General features: G+C 32.6%; 2 protein-coding genes across 2 annotated transcripts; both read right to left on the minus strand.

Moving 5' to 3' along the window:
• Window positions 1–5,045: 5,045 nt before the first annotated feature.
• LOC141700400 (uncharacterized) lies at window positions 5,046–6,191 on the minus strand. Its single transcript, XM_074504182.1, has one exon. The coding sequence runs from the start codon at window positions 6,189–6,191 to the stop codon at window positions 5,046–5,048; it is 1,146 nt and encodes a 381-aa protein (XP_074360283.1).
• A 7,373-nt stretch (window positions 6,192–13,564) lies between these two features.
• On the minus strand, window positions 13,565–15,075 carry LOC141700401 (transcription factor bHLH100-like). The gene is made up of 3 exons (XM_074504183.1): window positions 14,728–15,075; window positions 14,248–14,622; window positions 13,565–13,957 (listed from the first exon to the last, which is right to left on the minus strand). The coding sequence occupies exons 1-3, from the start codon at window positions 15,028–15,030 to the stop codon at window positions 13,883–13,885; spliced, it is 753 nt and encodes a 250-aa protein (XP_074360284.1). The 5' UTR covers window positions 15,031–15,075; the 3' UTR covers window positions 13,565–13,882.
• Window positions 15,076–16,183: the final 1,108 nt, after the last annotated feature.

Here is a 16,183-nt window from a genome sequence, read left to right on the forward strand (position 1 = left end):
GGCGACGAACCCGTGGCATGCACAAGCTTCTGTTATGCTTACTTGCTCTACGCTCGAGCACCTACTATTTTTCACGTGGAACCACACTTCATTCATACATTATAATCAATTACTTAACTTCATTTTGTTACTTATTATATATGCATTCGAATGCTTAGATTAAGTATACAAGAGGCTTTGTATATAAGCTGTAACGGTATTCATTCAGGAAACTAAATATTAAACTAGTTGAATGGAATGATGATGAATCGGACAACTACTGATGTGGATACATTTGACACGCATGCAACTAAACAACAGCTAACAATTAAGGATTACAGATTCAAAACATCATGTTATAACCTTCCTGCACGGCTGCAATTATAATTCTTTATGTTTTAATATCTTATCCAGCCCCAGACATGTAACATAGTAGTATTATACACATAGTTTCAATTTCTATAACTGGTCAGGAGTTATTAGAAAAATTTATTTATATTAGTATATGATGTCATTTTATTACGAAGGGGTTGATGCAAATAAATAAACAACTAAAGAGATATTTGAGCAAACACTCGTTTTATATAGGGCCGTTCACGAACCGAGCCAAGTCGAGTTTTGATCGAACAGAGCCGAGCTTTAATTTTTTTTCTGACGAATCGAGCCGAGCCGAGCTTTCTTATCGAACAAAAATCGTGTTCGAGCTCGAGCTCGTTAACTAACGAGCCGAACACGAGCTTGTTCGCGAACATAAACGAGCCGAGCCGAGCCGAGCCGAACCGAGCCAGAAAAAATTCTGGTCAACCGATGTTTGACTGTGAAAATAACTTATCAAATAAATTTTTTTTTTTTGAAAATTTGGTTATATCACTAAAATATATATATCTTGACATCCATACGGTTGGATCGAGGAAAATATTTTTAAAAAAATCGAAACACCAATTAATGACTAAACACTAGTTAGTGGTAATAGTCAAACTACTACTTAACTGTTAAAATAACAAACCAAATAAAATTATTTTGGTCTGAAAATTTGGTTATATCATTAAAATATATTTATTTTGACATCCATACGGTTGGATCAATTAAAAATAATTTTAAACAAGTCGAGATACTAATACAGGACTAAACACTAGTTACTAGTACTAGTCAAACTAATTTTTGACTGTTAAAATAGCAAACCAAATAAAATTATTTTGATCTGTAACTTTGGTTATATCAATAAAATGTATGTATCATGACATCCATACGGTTGGATCAATATAAAATATTTTTAAAATAATCAAAACAACAAATCAGGACTAACCACTAGTTAACGGTAATAGTCAAACTAATACTTGACTGTTAATATAACAAACCAAATAAAATTATTTTGATCTGAAAATTTGGTTATATCATTAAAATATATTTATTTTGACATTCATACGGTTGGATCAATTAGAAATAATTTTAAATAAATCGAGACACCAATGCAAGACTAAACATTAGTTACCAAGACTAGTCAAACTAATGTTTGACTATTAAAATAGCAAACCAAATAAAATTATTTTGATCTAAAACTTTGGTTATATCAGTAAAATATATATTTTATGACATCCATACGGTTGGATCGATATAAAGTATTTTTAAAATAATCGAAACAACAAATCCGGATTAAATGCTAGTTAGCGTTAATAGTCAAACTAATGCTTGACCATAAAATAAAAAATCAAATAAAATTGTTTTTGATGTGAAACATTGGTTATATCATTAAAATATATATTTTATGATATCCATACGGTTGGATCAATGAAAAATATTTTAAAAAAAATCTTAACTAAAATATAATTATGAAGCTACATTTTAAAATTAGAAACTAAAATATAAAATTTCTAAATCACGTCAAAATATATCACATATGGTATGCAAAATGATCGTTGGAAGATAAAAAAAAATACAGTGAAGTCGGATTTAAAAAAAAATCATACCTGTATAAAAATATTTATGATATATTCGATTTTTTTGAATTTTAACGAACGAGTTCGAGCCGAGCCGAGCTCGAGCCGAGCTCGAGCCGAACAACCTAAAGCTCGGCTCGAGCTCGATTTGCTTAACGAACATATTTTTCTGTTCGAGCTCGAGCTCGAGTTCGTTAACGAGCCGAGCCGAACGAGCTCTTAACGAGCCGAGCTCGAGCTTGTTCACGAACAGCTCGGTTCGTGAACAGCCCTAGTTTTATATATGAAACTGCTGAAAATAGTTATGCAAAAGTTACAGACTTAACAATGAAACAAAGAAATGAAAAAAAAACTAAATACCACACACCAGGTGGTTGCTACAAACTCGGACACTTCCTGTTATTTCTCTAACACTAACCTGATATAACTCAACTACTCTGCTACATATTCATGCTGCTGTTAATACGCTTCACAGGATGAAAGAGCTACACACCTCTGTTTTTGACTAACCCAAGTAATTAAACTTTCATTAAGATAAAATGCCATTCCGCCCGTGCTTTTTCTATCATCAATATTTCCTGCAAAATCACTGTCTGAGAAACCTGTCAACAAGTAATCTCCACGACCTTTCGTATATACCAGACCATAGTGTAATGTTCCTTTTACATAGCGTAATATACGCTTAGCTGCACTCAAATGTAAAGTTGTTGGCTGCTCCATAAATCTGCTGACCACTCCAACTGGATAAGCAATGTCAGGTCGCGTGTTTACCAGATATCTCAATCCTCCTATCAAACTTTTAAATTCTGTTGGATTTACCAGCTTCCCGTTCTCGTCCTTATGCAGCTAAATTTTAGGTTCCATTGGGTAACTTACAGGTTTGCAATCAGCCATGCCAGCCCTCTCAAGTATCCGTTTAGCATATGCAGTCTGCTTTATCTCTATATAGCCCCTTTCCTGTTGGACTTCTATCCCAATGTAATATGCCAGCTGACCCATATCACTCATCTCGAATTCGATTTTCATATGCTGCTTGAAGTCAACAATGCCTTTCAAGTTTGTCCCAGTTATTAACAAATCATCCACATACACTCCTACAATCAACACTTCGTTATTTTCATGCTTCATGTAAACTGCGTGTTCGAACGGACATTTATTAAATCCAAGCTTAACAAGATATTTACTGAGTCGAGCATACCAGGCTCGAGGAGCTTGCCATACAGGGCCTTTGAAAGCTTATAGACTTTGTATTCCTCCCCCTCTTTTTCAAATCCCCTTGGTTGAGTTACATAAACTTTCTCCAATAGTTCACCATTGAGGAATGTCGACTTCACGTCGAGATGATGCACCTGCCACTCGTTGTAAGCAGCTAGAGCTAATAACAATCGCACCGTTTCCATCCTTGTGACTGGAGCAAAAACCTCCTGAAAATCGACTCCAAATTTATGCACGTACCCTTTGGCAACAAGTCGTGCCTTGTGCTTCATGATCTTCCCGTTTGTATCCTTTTTCGCCTTAAATACCCACTTCAAATCAATTGCCTTATGATTTGGTGGTAGATCAGTCAATTTCCAGGTGTTGTTTCTTTCTATGGATTCTATTTCTGTTTGCATTGATTCTCTCCACACTATTTCTTTGCTTGCCTGATCATACGTGGTAGGTTCATCAATTTCGACCAACATTAGTTCCTCCTCAGCAGCTTGAATTTCTTCTGTTTCATTATAGATTTCACTCAGTCTCCTGTATCTTAAGGGTTCACTGCTATGACAAAAGACATCAGAGCTATAACCACCTTCTTCATTACTTCCTCTTGGAGACGACATACCAGACTGACTACCACATATAGCTGACATACCAGGCTGTGGACTTTGTACCAGACTTTGATCACCCATGCTGTTATCTTGTACATTTGTCTCGACATCTAGGACCGTGAACGTTCTCGAACCATTCTCCACCAAAGTTGTACTGATTTCTTCTTTATCCCAGGGCCAAGTTTTTTTCTCTTCAAAAATCACATCCCTACTGACATGAACTGTTCCTTCCCTTGGGTCATACAAACGAAATGCTTTGGTCCCTGGCTCCTTGCCCAAATACACGACTGACTTGCTCCTATCATCAAGTTTTTTTAGATGAATGCCTGTTGTCTTCATATGGGCAACACATCCAAAAATTCTCAAGTGATCCAACTTTGGTTTCTTGCCCTTCCATGCCTCAAAAGGTGTCTTATTTGACAGTGCTCTTGTAGGCAATCCGTTCAGAATATAAATTGCGTGCGAATTGCTTCTCCCCAAAAACGTAATGGCATGTGTGTTTCCTTTAGCAAACTTCTAGCCATAGCCACCACGGTTCTGTTACGGCGCTCAACTACACCATTTTGTTGTGGCGAGTAGGGTGCTGTAAAGTGCCTCTGAATTCCTGTTTCCTCACAAAACAAAAGAAAATCCTTACAGCGGAACTCTCCGCCCCTGTCGGTTCTGAAGACCTGAATGCTTTCCTTTCTCTCCTTTTCTATTGCTGCTTTAAATTTCTTAAAAACACTCAGTGCCTCGTCTTTTGTTTTGATCATATACACCCACATCAGACGACTAAAATCGTCCACTAACAGGAAAAATATTTATTTTCAGCAGGGGTTGGAGGTGAGATAGGTCCACACAAATCTCCATGGACTAGTTCAAGAAAGGATTTTGCAGCAAATTCTGACTGTGCCGGGAATGGCCTTCGTGTTTGTTTTGATAGCAAGCACCCATTACAAACTTCTTTGGGTTGACTAAAAACAGGAAGTCATCGAGCCATGTTGTTGTTAGACATAAGTTGCATTGCCTGAAAATTGACATGTCCTAGTCGCGAATGCCACAACCAAGACACTTCTTCCCTTTTTGTCAACAAGCACATATTTTCATTACTTTCAACAACCAATTTATATAATCGATTAGAGGACCTTTGAACTTTAATCAACAATTTTCCACTTTTCTCATAGACCCACAAATGCTCACCATTTAATATGACTTTATTTCCATCTTCAAAGAGCTGACCCAAACTAATTATATTATTGCAAAGAGTGGGGATGAAGTATACCTCTTTTAAAAAATGTTCTTCACCATTCTTGCAATTGAACACAATTGAGCCTCTTCATTTGATATTTACTGTGGATCTGTCACCGAACTTGACTTTGCCAACTATTTTTTCATCCAAATAGGTGAATTTTGAGCGATTTCCAGTCATATGATTACTAGCCCCATTATGTAGATACCAAACATTTGTTTCACTTCCTCTTTCCTGAACTGATCGTCCTGTTGGAACCACCTTTTCTTCATTCAGCATCACCATTTCCTTTTCATTTTCTCCACATTCTGCAATTAACAGTGCCGGCTCGTTGTCACTAGTCTGAGTTAGATTCACTTCAGTCCTCTGCTCCTTGTTTTGATCCCGTCGTGGCCTACGACATTCAGCCGCGTAATGACCATATCCTGAGCAATTCCAACATTTAACTCTACTCTTGTCTCGCATGAACCTGCCTCCATCTCTGCTACGATTTTCACCAGAGTTTCGAGTTACCTCCTTACTACTCCACTTCAACCATTCTTCACGGGTAAGTAGTAGTTGCCCCTCTGAGTTTTCCCTCTTTCGCCATTCCTCCTCTGTGAGAAGAAGCTTCCCTTCAGCTGGTTCAGTTACCCCTCGTAATCTCTCTTCATGCGCTTTGAGAGAGCCAACAACCTCTTCCACAGACATCGTCTCCAAGTCGCCAAACTGTTCTATGGCTGAGGTGATCTGTAAAAACTTCGAGGGAACTGCCCTGAGTAATTTCTTTACAACATAAGTCTCCTCTACTTTTTCACCAAGAGCTCGGATTCTGGTAACCAAGCTATTCAATTTCATGTAGAACTCGTCTAATTGCTCTGTCTCCTTCATGTTTAAAGACTCGAACTCAATTTTCAACGTCTGGGTTTTCGCTTTCTTCGCCTTATCTGCACCCAGGGACACCGTTTTAATTGCCTCCCATGCTTCTTTTGCCGTTGTTTTCTCAGATACGTATAGCAGAACATCTTCAGGGATTCCCTGATAGATTGCGGCCAAAGCTAACTTGTCTGTCTTCTCCTCCACAGGTGCTTTCGGATCCTTAGGTTCAATGGCAACCCACACGCCCTGAGCTTGTAGGAAGACTTTCATTTTAAGCGCCCATGCTGTGTAATTCACCTTCGTTAACATTGGATAGCTCAGCCCGATAGTATTTTCTTTACTTTTGTTCGATTCCATTGGCACCGCTCTGGGCATGTATTTTGGCATACACCACGTTTAAGGCTCTGATACCAGATTAATGCAAATAAATAAACAACTAAAGAGATATTTGAGCAAACACTCGTTTTATATATGAAACTGCTGAAAATAGTTATGCAAAAGTTACAGACTTAACAATGAAACAAAGAAATGAAAAAAAAAACTAAATACCACACACCAGGTGGTTACTACAAACTCGGACACTTCCTGTTATTTCTCTAGCACTAACCTAATATAACTCAACTACCCTACTACCTATTCATGCTGTAGTTAATACGCTACATACAACTGAATTATTCAAAATGACACAACGTTTAGATTAATATCCAACAGGGGTGAGAACTGAGTCTGAGATTGAAGAGTAGACTTATACGTAATCCGTAAATAATTTCATGTTGCAGAACCGTTGTTTTATGAAAACTCTCTTATTTCATATAAATGTCATGGATCATCTTTTCTTCAAAACAATCTACTACTGTTTACAGTTATGACTGCCTTCGTGTCTACATTTAATTAGCAAGAGTGCAATAAAAAATATCTTAAATGATTAGATCTTATTTTTTGTAATTTTGAATTCAATTCTTATTTATTCATGAAATTTAGTCATTCATTAGCATATAAGCCTAATTATTCGAAAAGAAATCTAGCAAAAAAAATCAATCATTTTTCTATAAAAAGTCAGGGGTTGAGGATATGCAATAATTGAGTTATGTTAAGATTATGTTAGGTTGAGTTAGAATAGGTTGAACCCTTGTCTTGTTTGGGTATAAAGGTTGAGTTAGAAAGGGTTCACCCATATTCATTTGGATGAAGAAAATAGGTAAATGGTTGGATACATAGATATCTATATTATATTATAATAGACGAAATATTAAAATTTTAATAATAAGTCGGTCAGTACTTACTAAAATTACTAAATTACCCTTACTTAATTATTCTCGTTTTAATTGGTCGGTTGGTCGGTTAGGCAGTCAATTCTAATTCTAATTTATATTGAAGTCAAATTACTCTAACAATTCTATTTTATATACTACTCTATATCATTATAATTAATATTAAAGTCATCTTTTTTTACCAATTTTACTTCTAATTCATATTAAGTTATATATTATTTTAATTGATATTTCAGGTTAAAACAAATTTAAGTAAAATAAATATAATTAATTGATTTTGGTTAATTTGATGTGCCCTTGTGCTAAGATAAATTACTAAATACTACTGATCCGGCTAAAAAAATAATATTGATCCATCTAAGATATATTATTCATTTCGGATTAAAAAGATTATACAATTGATCCAAACTAAGACAAAATTAAAATAAAAATCAATATATAATTCGACAATCTAAAATAAAATCATATATATACTAATTATCCGGGCTAAAATAAAATTATCTTATTGATCCAGACTTAAAAAGTCGGAATAATGGGACTCGGACTATAAACGAAATATTTAAAAGTTTTGTAGTCGATCGATATTTGCTGAAATTACTTATTTACCCTTATTTAATTATTTTAATTTTAACTAGTCGGTTGGTTCATGAAATCATATTATTTAAAATTTTAAATGACAAATTTAGGAATTCAATTCAAATTAAATTATATAATATTAAAAGTATCTGTGCAATCCGTGCATCGCACGGGTATTAAGCTAATTATAATAATAATAACATATCATCTAAGTGAAAATAAATTAAATTTGAAGGCATATTTTAGATTTTAATATTAAAAACTTAATATATATATATATATATATATTCAAATTGAATATAATAATATAGTGATTATGATCCAACTTTAAATTTTTTTCAAAATAAAGTACATTTATTACCTAATTATTTTATTAATACCGTAAATGTAAAAATGATCATATGTATTTATTAATTTTGAATATTTGTATTCAATCATAAATATATTTTTTTATAATACATTATTTTAAAATTGGTTTCACTCGACTCGAACTCGTTTTCGAGCTTGAATTCGAACACATATTTTTGCTCGATAAAAAACTCAGGTCGAGCCGATTTTTTTTGAAATCGATTAGAATTTGAGCTTGATTATTTTTTTGTTTTTTAAGATATATACGTCTTTGATAGTTTATATGTCGTCCAATTATCTCATAAAATTATTTTTACTAACTAATTTACTATTTTTTGTATATTTACCAGAATTATTTTATTTTTATTATATTTGGTAAAAAAATTAAATGTAATTTATTTTATTATAAGATATTTAACTATTTATCCAAACTATTAATATTAACTTCTCCGATTGAACTTTAGTTTTTTCACGTAATAATACAACTTCTGAAATGAATGTTTTATATTTAACGATCAAATTACATTAAATATTTCAGGCTAAATATGTATAGGGTATAATACTTACCTAATTATATTAATATATAGTGATTAATAATTCGAATGGGAGACTTTTACATACTTAAATTTAATATTTTATTAACATTATAAATTATAATGAAAACAAATATTTTTTAACAAAATAAAACCGTTAGATTAATATATATTAAATGTTATTAGAATTATTGAAATATATCTCATATTTTAAATATTATTTTGGTTAGTCTTTTGACTAGTCAATACATCAATAACTCAGTTAAATTCGGGTGCTGATTATAAATTATAACTTATCGACAAATTATCATAATAAATATAAATTATAAAACTACTAATAATTTTTGGTTCATGGTGCCATTACCCCTAGCCTTCGGCCGGAGGGGTTTATTGCACAAAAATGTCGGGACGCGGGGCTGCTTCCGAATAGGGAAGACCAACGAACGTCAGATGAAAAGTCTTGCACCTCATTAAGAACATGTGAGGAGTGACCGTCTTCATCGTATGTTGCACGCATCGCACTTGGTTAGAATTTACAACACCACATATTTGAGGTGTTGGAAACTGAACTCTTTCATCACTAGGTTTTTCCTTTGTCGGAAGGATGCCGCACCGCACCACTATGGCTGATTCAACATGGACTCTCTACAATACATAGTATGTTGCAGTACTTTTCTATTCTTTACCTCATAATTGGGTATGCGTTTAAAGGGGGCGTTTAAAATAGATATTATGTAGAAAAATACACTCGTCCTTGAATTCATTTTTCTGCACCTTCCACTCCTGAACTATAACTGAAAATACAAAGAAATCTATCGTACAACTGTATTTTTTTCAAAGAGGAAAAATATTAATACCGCCAAACTTTTAGAAAACAAATAACACTACAATGAATCTAATAATTGAATTGTATACTAAAATAAAGATTGTGGCTCAAAGTTTAAAATCACCATAAATATAAATGAGTAAGGAATTGGAAACACACCTTATGACCTAAAATGGTGTCGGTTAGATGCTTCATAATCATTATTATAATCCTTGACAAAAAATTTAAGTTTACAAATTAGTGACTTCCATATGTTCCTATCGAGGAAATCTCCAAAAAAAAACTAATCGTTGTCCTCTCAGTAATTTATGACTCCAACCTACGAACCAAATTATTTTTTTACATATAATTAAACAGTAAATACTTGGATCCTATAAGTTTGAATTCCAAAATGACATAAATTGAATTAAAATTAGAAGGTAATGTACCTTAATTTGAAAGTAATATTACTTTTGAGTTGTCAATTTCTACTCCTTTTCTCTGCACACACATGAACAAACAGTTTAGCACTCTCTCACAACTTTTATAAAATACTTATATATAAACACCTCAATTTTTATTCTATTGATACATCATGAACAGACGAACACCAGACACACTTTTAAAAAATTATATAGTAAAGAACATAACATTAACAATAAAAGAAAAACTATATCACAATAAAAAAAGCTCACCTAAATATGCAAACATTTAATCCAAAAGTTGCAACTCAATTTGACCTAAAAAACAAATTTACCAATTTTAAATATATGAAAGAGAGAAGAGAGACGTAGAATTTAACTTCAACTTCTAAATTAGGAAGTAAATGGTGTACTTTTAAATTGAAATTTCAAATTACGTTGCCAACATCAAGCCTAAAAACTGTATCTCCGAATATTTCTTTTAGGTTATGAATATTTACTCTTTTTCTCCGCACACACATGTTATAAGTTATTTATCAAAGATTGAAACATAAATAGATATATAATAAAAAAAATTACAGCACATTATTATTAAGGAAAGTTCCAAAGGAAAAACACGAACATAATTTAGATTTCTTAGATGAGAACTGATATATAATAAATTGAAGTACATAACTTCAATTAATATATTTTAAATCGGACAAAATAAGTTGGACAGAGAATTACACGAGAGAATGAGTACTCGTAAAAAAGGAAGGTTGTTATTCGTATGGTAAGAATTCTGAAAAGTTGAAAAGTATATATTTGGAGATTTATAACAGTAACGAAAGAGTGATCGTGTAAAACTGAAGTTGAAAACACATTGCACACTAAAGAAAATAACTTAAATTATTTTACATCCAACACGTAAGAAGAAAAAAAAGGAGAATTATCGAAGACAATAATTTTGAAAATTAAAAATAAAATTCATATCGTAACATTATTTTTCGAGACCGAGTTGATGTAAATTGTTACTAATAACCTTACATAAACAACAAATAAAGTTGTAAGGTTCAACTACTTTATGTTCAAAGTATAGATTTTTGTAATGCATGAAAAATAAAAAAATTGCAACACTAAGGTAAAATTTTAATATCTAGGACTCTAAATACAATTAAGAAATGATAAAAATCTATAAAATAATTTGAAAACTCTGTTAGAACTTTTATCAAATATTGTAATACAAAATACTTACTTTCATCTTCAAACACGAACACAAATACAAAGCAATTACAAACAACAATATTAATGTATTATCATACCTCATTTTGCCCAGAAACAATCCACATACAACCTGTAATTTAGAAGAATCAAGGTATTAGAGTTTAAACATCAATTACTAATGAAGAAAAATAATTGTAAACTCTTTCAGAACTTTAATCAAACACATTGCATACAAAGTACTCATACAATTTCAAATAACAATATAGTGTAAAAAAATCAAGATATATAATCAACCCAAAAATCTCAAACATGACGGTGTACGGAACAAAAAAACGTAAACATAAGTCTTATCTTTAATCTAGATCAAGAAATCATAACTCAACTCTACTAAGTTTTGAAATTGGGTTTTGACAAAATAAATTGCTTTGAAAGGGGGTTTAAAGCAAAGATATTCAAATTTAAAATTTGAATACATAGCTGCTCTCAATCAAATCCTATTAGGCTTATTTGTTCATTTGGTTTTATAGCTTTTTGATATTTATGTAAGGTTTTTATCTAAAATAATTACATATGATAAATGATTAGTTTTTTTTTGAGAAAAATAAATGATTAGTTATAAATGATTAGAATGAGTATAATTGAAAAAACTAAGTCTTTATTATATGATGAGTAGAGTGTGTAGTGATAGCTAGCTTTAGGTTTTAAATGACCTTGTTAATCTTGACGATCAAACTATCTAGCTGTACCATTTTAAGTGCCTTACACTTTAGATGACCTGGTTAACCTACCATTTTAAGTGTTTTACACTAGTTATATATAGAATATAATATGGAATTTTCAGTACGTTGCCTCGTCTACGGAGGCTGATGTATATGCATATATGCATAACCTTCACCTTTGAAAAGCTTTTACCTAACAGCCAAAAACTGAAATGCATGCCAAGTTGGATCAAATTGAGCAAAGTTTAAGTCATGCAAGAATACTCTGCTGACTTGTTAATTAGATGCAACAAAATGCGTACACATCAACATAATATTAATTTAATTTTGAGACTAGACATTTATAGTGTAAATGACATATTCAGAATTATTGGAGGCTGCAATTCCATCCATAATCATGTAAGAGAAATGACTTGTAACGGATAAACTTGGCGATGTAAGGTCATTTGGCTAATATAATAGTTATTTTACAGCATGCAAATGTATGCCAAGGCAAAAAATTACTCCATAACGCGACTAACTTGGTTTCATTATGGTTTTGTTTCTTTTTTACTTCAGGCGGTTTCTCCTTGCAAGTCATGTTCAAGTAGATCCCTAATAAAACTCTGCTAAAATTTTCACCGTGAAAAAGACAATATGTACTCGACTATTTCTATAAGAAACAGAAAACACACGATGCTCTAGTATTAACGCTAGTATTGCTTAGTTTATACTGCACGCTCCAAAACTCAAAGCATACTCCTCTGCCGGATAAATGAGTCTCAGTTTGACTTGCGAAAGTCTGTAGATTCTCTAGCAATATATTTGGGGATTTTTCACATATTGCTAGTGAATTTCAGATTTCTTTTAGTCATACAAAAGCTACAATGGATAGGAGTCCTAACAAAAAGCTGTTCTTAAATACTCTTGCACCCAATACCTCTTGGTGTAGAATGTAGAGGTATCTCACTCGCTCTTTTTACCGGATATCGAGACTTGTGCTCAATAAGACCACAATAGAGCATAGGAATAGACCTAATTCTAGGAATGCTCTAAGAACCTAGACTTTTATAGTTTTCAAAGGGGAACTATACAAATTAATTAAATCCATCTGCTTGACACCAACCGTGATATGAGAAGGAAGATTTGAACATTTTTTCGAAAAAATACAATGTACAGTGCACTAAGATCGAGAAACTGATTTTACTCTACCATAGAGAAACATAACAAGTCAAGGAAAACAAACAGCACAACCTTACAATGTTCTACAACTCATCTCAAAAGGATGACATATTGATTTTACCAGAACCGGCATGTCACTAATCTCACATGACTCCAAACGCCAACCCTCTCTGTTTGTTTCAAGTGTTCCATATGAGAAATTGACTTATCGATGTTTTCGATTGTGTTTCATATGAAAAATTGACTTGTCGATATTTCCGATTCTCTATATGAGGAATTGACTTATTGATATCTCTAATTCTCTACATGAAGAATTAACTTGTCGATATCTCAGTTCTCTACATGAAGATTGACTTGTCGATATCTCTTGATACTTCTCTACAAATCATTTTATAACTTCTCGAAATACTTCTCGATATTACTTGATTTGTGACTTGACGATATCTGACTTGAAACATTTTTTATAAAACAACATTATTCAACGGCAAACTTCTATATTTTTCTCTGAGACATAATCAGAATGATTTCTTACAGAGTTTATTCCTTAACTTGATGATTGTTCATAGAAAAAACTCTCGTCTAATTTACTTAACATTTTTATAGACTCAAGAAATACAATTAGATTATCATATAACTAATCCGTAGAATTATCAAAATGACTTAATCTTATTATGTACAGACATATGTTGCACAACAACCCGTATCACAGATACATTAATAGTTCACACAAAGTCCATTAAACTTTTTCCCTCTATTTCTTTTCCTTCATACGAAGGATGTTAATTATCAAAATATAAACACAATACGTCGTTATAATTTAATGATTCTATTCATTAAATAGAATCATTAGCAAAAGTTATATTAATTTTTCTACAAGAACACTACTACTACTACTAGATCTCTTTCAAAGTGATAATGTTGGATAACACTAGCTAGCTTACACTGTATTTACACATGACTATGTTTCTGCAATATACTCGTGTATAGACTAGTAATTATAATTCAATTGCTGAAACTCATAAAAGCACTTATACATTTTTCTCGTAGAGTGCCATGATCTTCCCCTTCAGGGCCTCAAGCTCCAATCCGCATTTCCTTTGGGCCTGTTTATTTTTAAGCCGAATCAATAAATAATTTCGAATGAATATAAACAGAATACGGAATGCAGCTAAATTAATTAGATAATGCATATGCTCCGGTAGTTAAGGAAACCCAAGTGATTACTTATATGTTCTGATTCGAATAATTGAGTTTACATTTTTGGTTATCTATTATATATATAAAAAATGGCCGGTTCTCACTAATCATATCCTTTTGTATTCCAATTTTAGTTGGTGCAGAATAATACTAGTTAGAATATATGCAATAATGCAAGCATATATACAATTAATACCTGAAAATGCAAGCTGTGGAAGGCAATATCTCCAACAGATTGAAAAGAAGAAGCATTGAATAAGAAAAGACCATCACCGAGTTCTAGTTTATTTAGAGCCTCAGATAGTAGACCCTTGTCCGCTTTGAGTGAGGATATCTGAACTACAACTTCATTGCATCCAACTGGACTGATTGTTACTGAAGCTGATGAACTTGTTTCTTTTCTCTCCACTTTTCGTCTTTTTCCAACTTGATAGTCCGCGTTATCTTCTCGCTGCCTACACATTCTCGACGATAATTCTTCTTTCTTCTGAACCAAACTCTCCACTTCATTTTTAAGTTCTGGTATGTATTTTACTACACATTCTACTGTTGCTGGGATACTTTGTTTTTTCTGTATATTACAACACGAAAAACGCCAAAAAACAGTAAACTATATATTCTATAGATGCCAGATAATGTCATGTAAATTACGACAGACACATATAAACATACATACCATTCGATCTGCATCCGGAAGGAGTGAAAAAAGAGAAGAATACAAGTTGTTAATCTTCTTTCGACGATCTCGTTCGCTTGCATTATGATTAAGTTTCTTAACTACTCCAGTGGTAATATCAATGTCACCTCTGACAGTTGGTTCGAAATTCGTTGACTGAGGAGACGGAAGGGCCGAGAAGGAAGTTTCTATAGAATCGAGATTGGCAAAGAAACAATCGGTTTCATGGCTGATAAGGTTTGCATCATCAACTAAAGGCCAACCAAAGCTTGGAAAGAGAGGAGGAGGTGATAGTGTTAACATTTTAGGTAAAGAGTGTTAGGAAATAATATTAGCTTTTGAGTTGGAGGCTTAGAACATATGACATGATAACTAATTAGATCGAATGTGTGTGTATATATAGAACCTAACGTGATTGCAGTCCTCATCAACATGTATTTTATAATATTATTAGAGCTAATTATAAAACTATATTTCATAGATTGGGGAGCAGTTGCTTGTCATTTGATAGTCTGTTTGTGAGCCAAAGTCGGGGAAGGGAGCACCAACATTAGGTCTTGACATGGACATGACTATTTTTTTTTGGCACCTAATTAGTCTATATTATTACACACTGAAGATTCATTTTGTTAGTTGCAAAACAGTTAATGATGTAGAAATTTCAAGAGTATTTTTTTTTGTTGGTTCCAGAATAAACTGTATGGTAGGCCAAGTGTGTATGTATAAACATTGCTCAATTTTAAAATTTTAGTTATTGAATCATGATAAAATTCAATAAATAAACATAACATATATGGTCCGCCCTTTATAAATTAAACATTATGGAACAACAACATTGCAATTTCAATATATTATTTTTTGATGAACAATTAAAACAAATAAATAGTTGATAAATAGTGTTTGTTTTTAACCGCAACAAAAGTTACTAAAATATAAGGGATACATGGGAGAACAATATGGGCATCTGTTCTGTTCACACTGGAGAAAATGAAGTTAGATGTTAAAAGCAATTAATAAACAGAAAGGAGGAGGATGACAATGAACCTGTGGCATCCACGAGCTTGTGTGATGCTTACCCGCTCTAGCTCGAGCAACTATTGATCTGTCACACCCTTCCACACTTTATCCATACTGTATAAACAATTTCTTTATACCTCCAGCAATTATAAATATTAGAGTGCTCTGACTTACATTAGTAGTTTAAACTACCTTAGCAACTACACTACAAGTCATGATGCCTGTATTAAACTATAAAGATGATGAGCCGGACAACAGGCCACCAGGAAGGGAAATTAATACTGTGATACAAGGAGCTGAGGTATTCAGATGCAGATCATCTTACTATTCTTTTGTGTGAACTTGTAATACATGATCTATTTTATCAAAATCTTAATATGATTTAGCTATGTGTTAACCGAATAATATTACATTTTGCCATTTGTTACTCGAAGACACC

This window comes from Apium graveolens, unplaced genomic scaffold (genome assembly GCF_009905375.1).
Source record: "Apium graveolens cultivar Ventura unplaced genomic scaffold, ASM990537v1 ctg2294, whole genome shotgun sequence".
NCBI classification, from domain to species: domain Eukaryota; kingdom Viridiplantae; phylum Streptophyta; class Magnoliopsida; order Apiales; family Apiaceae; genus Apium; species Apium graveolens.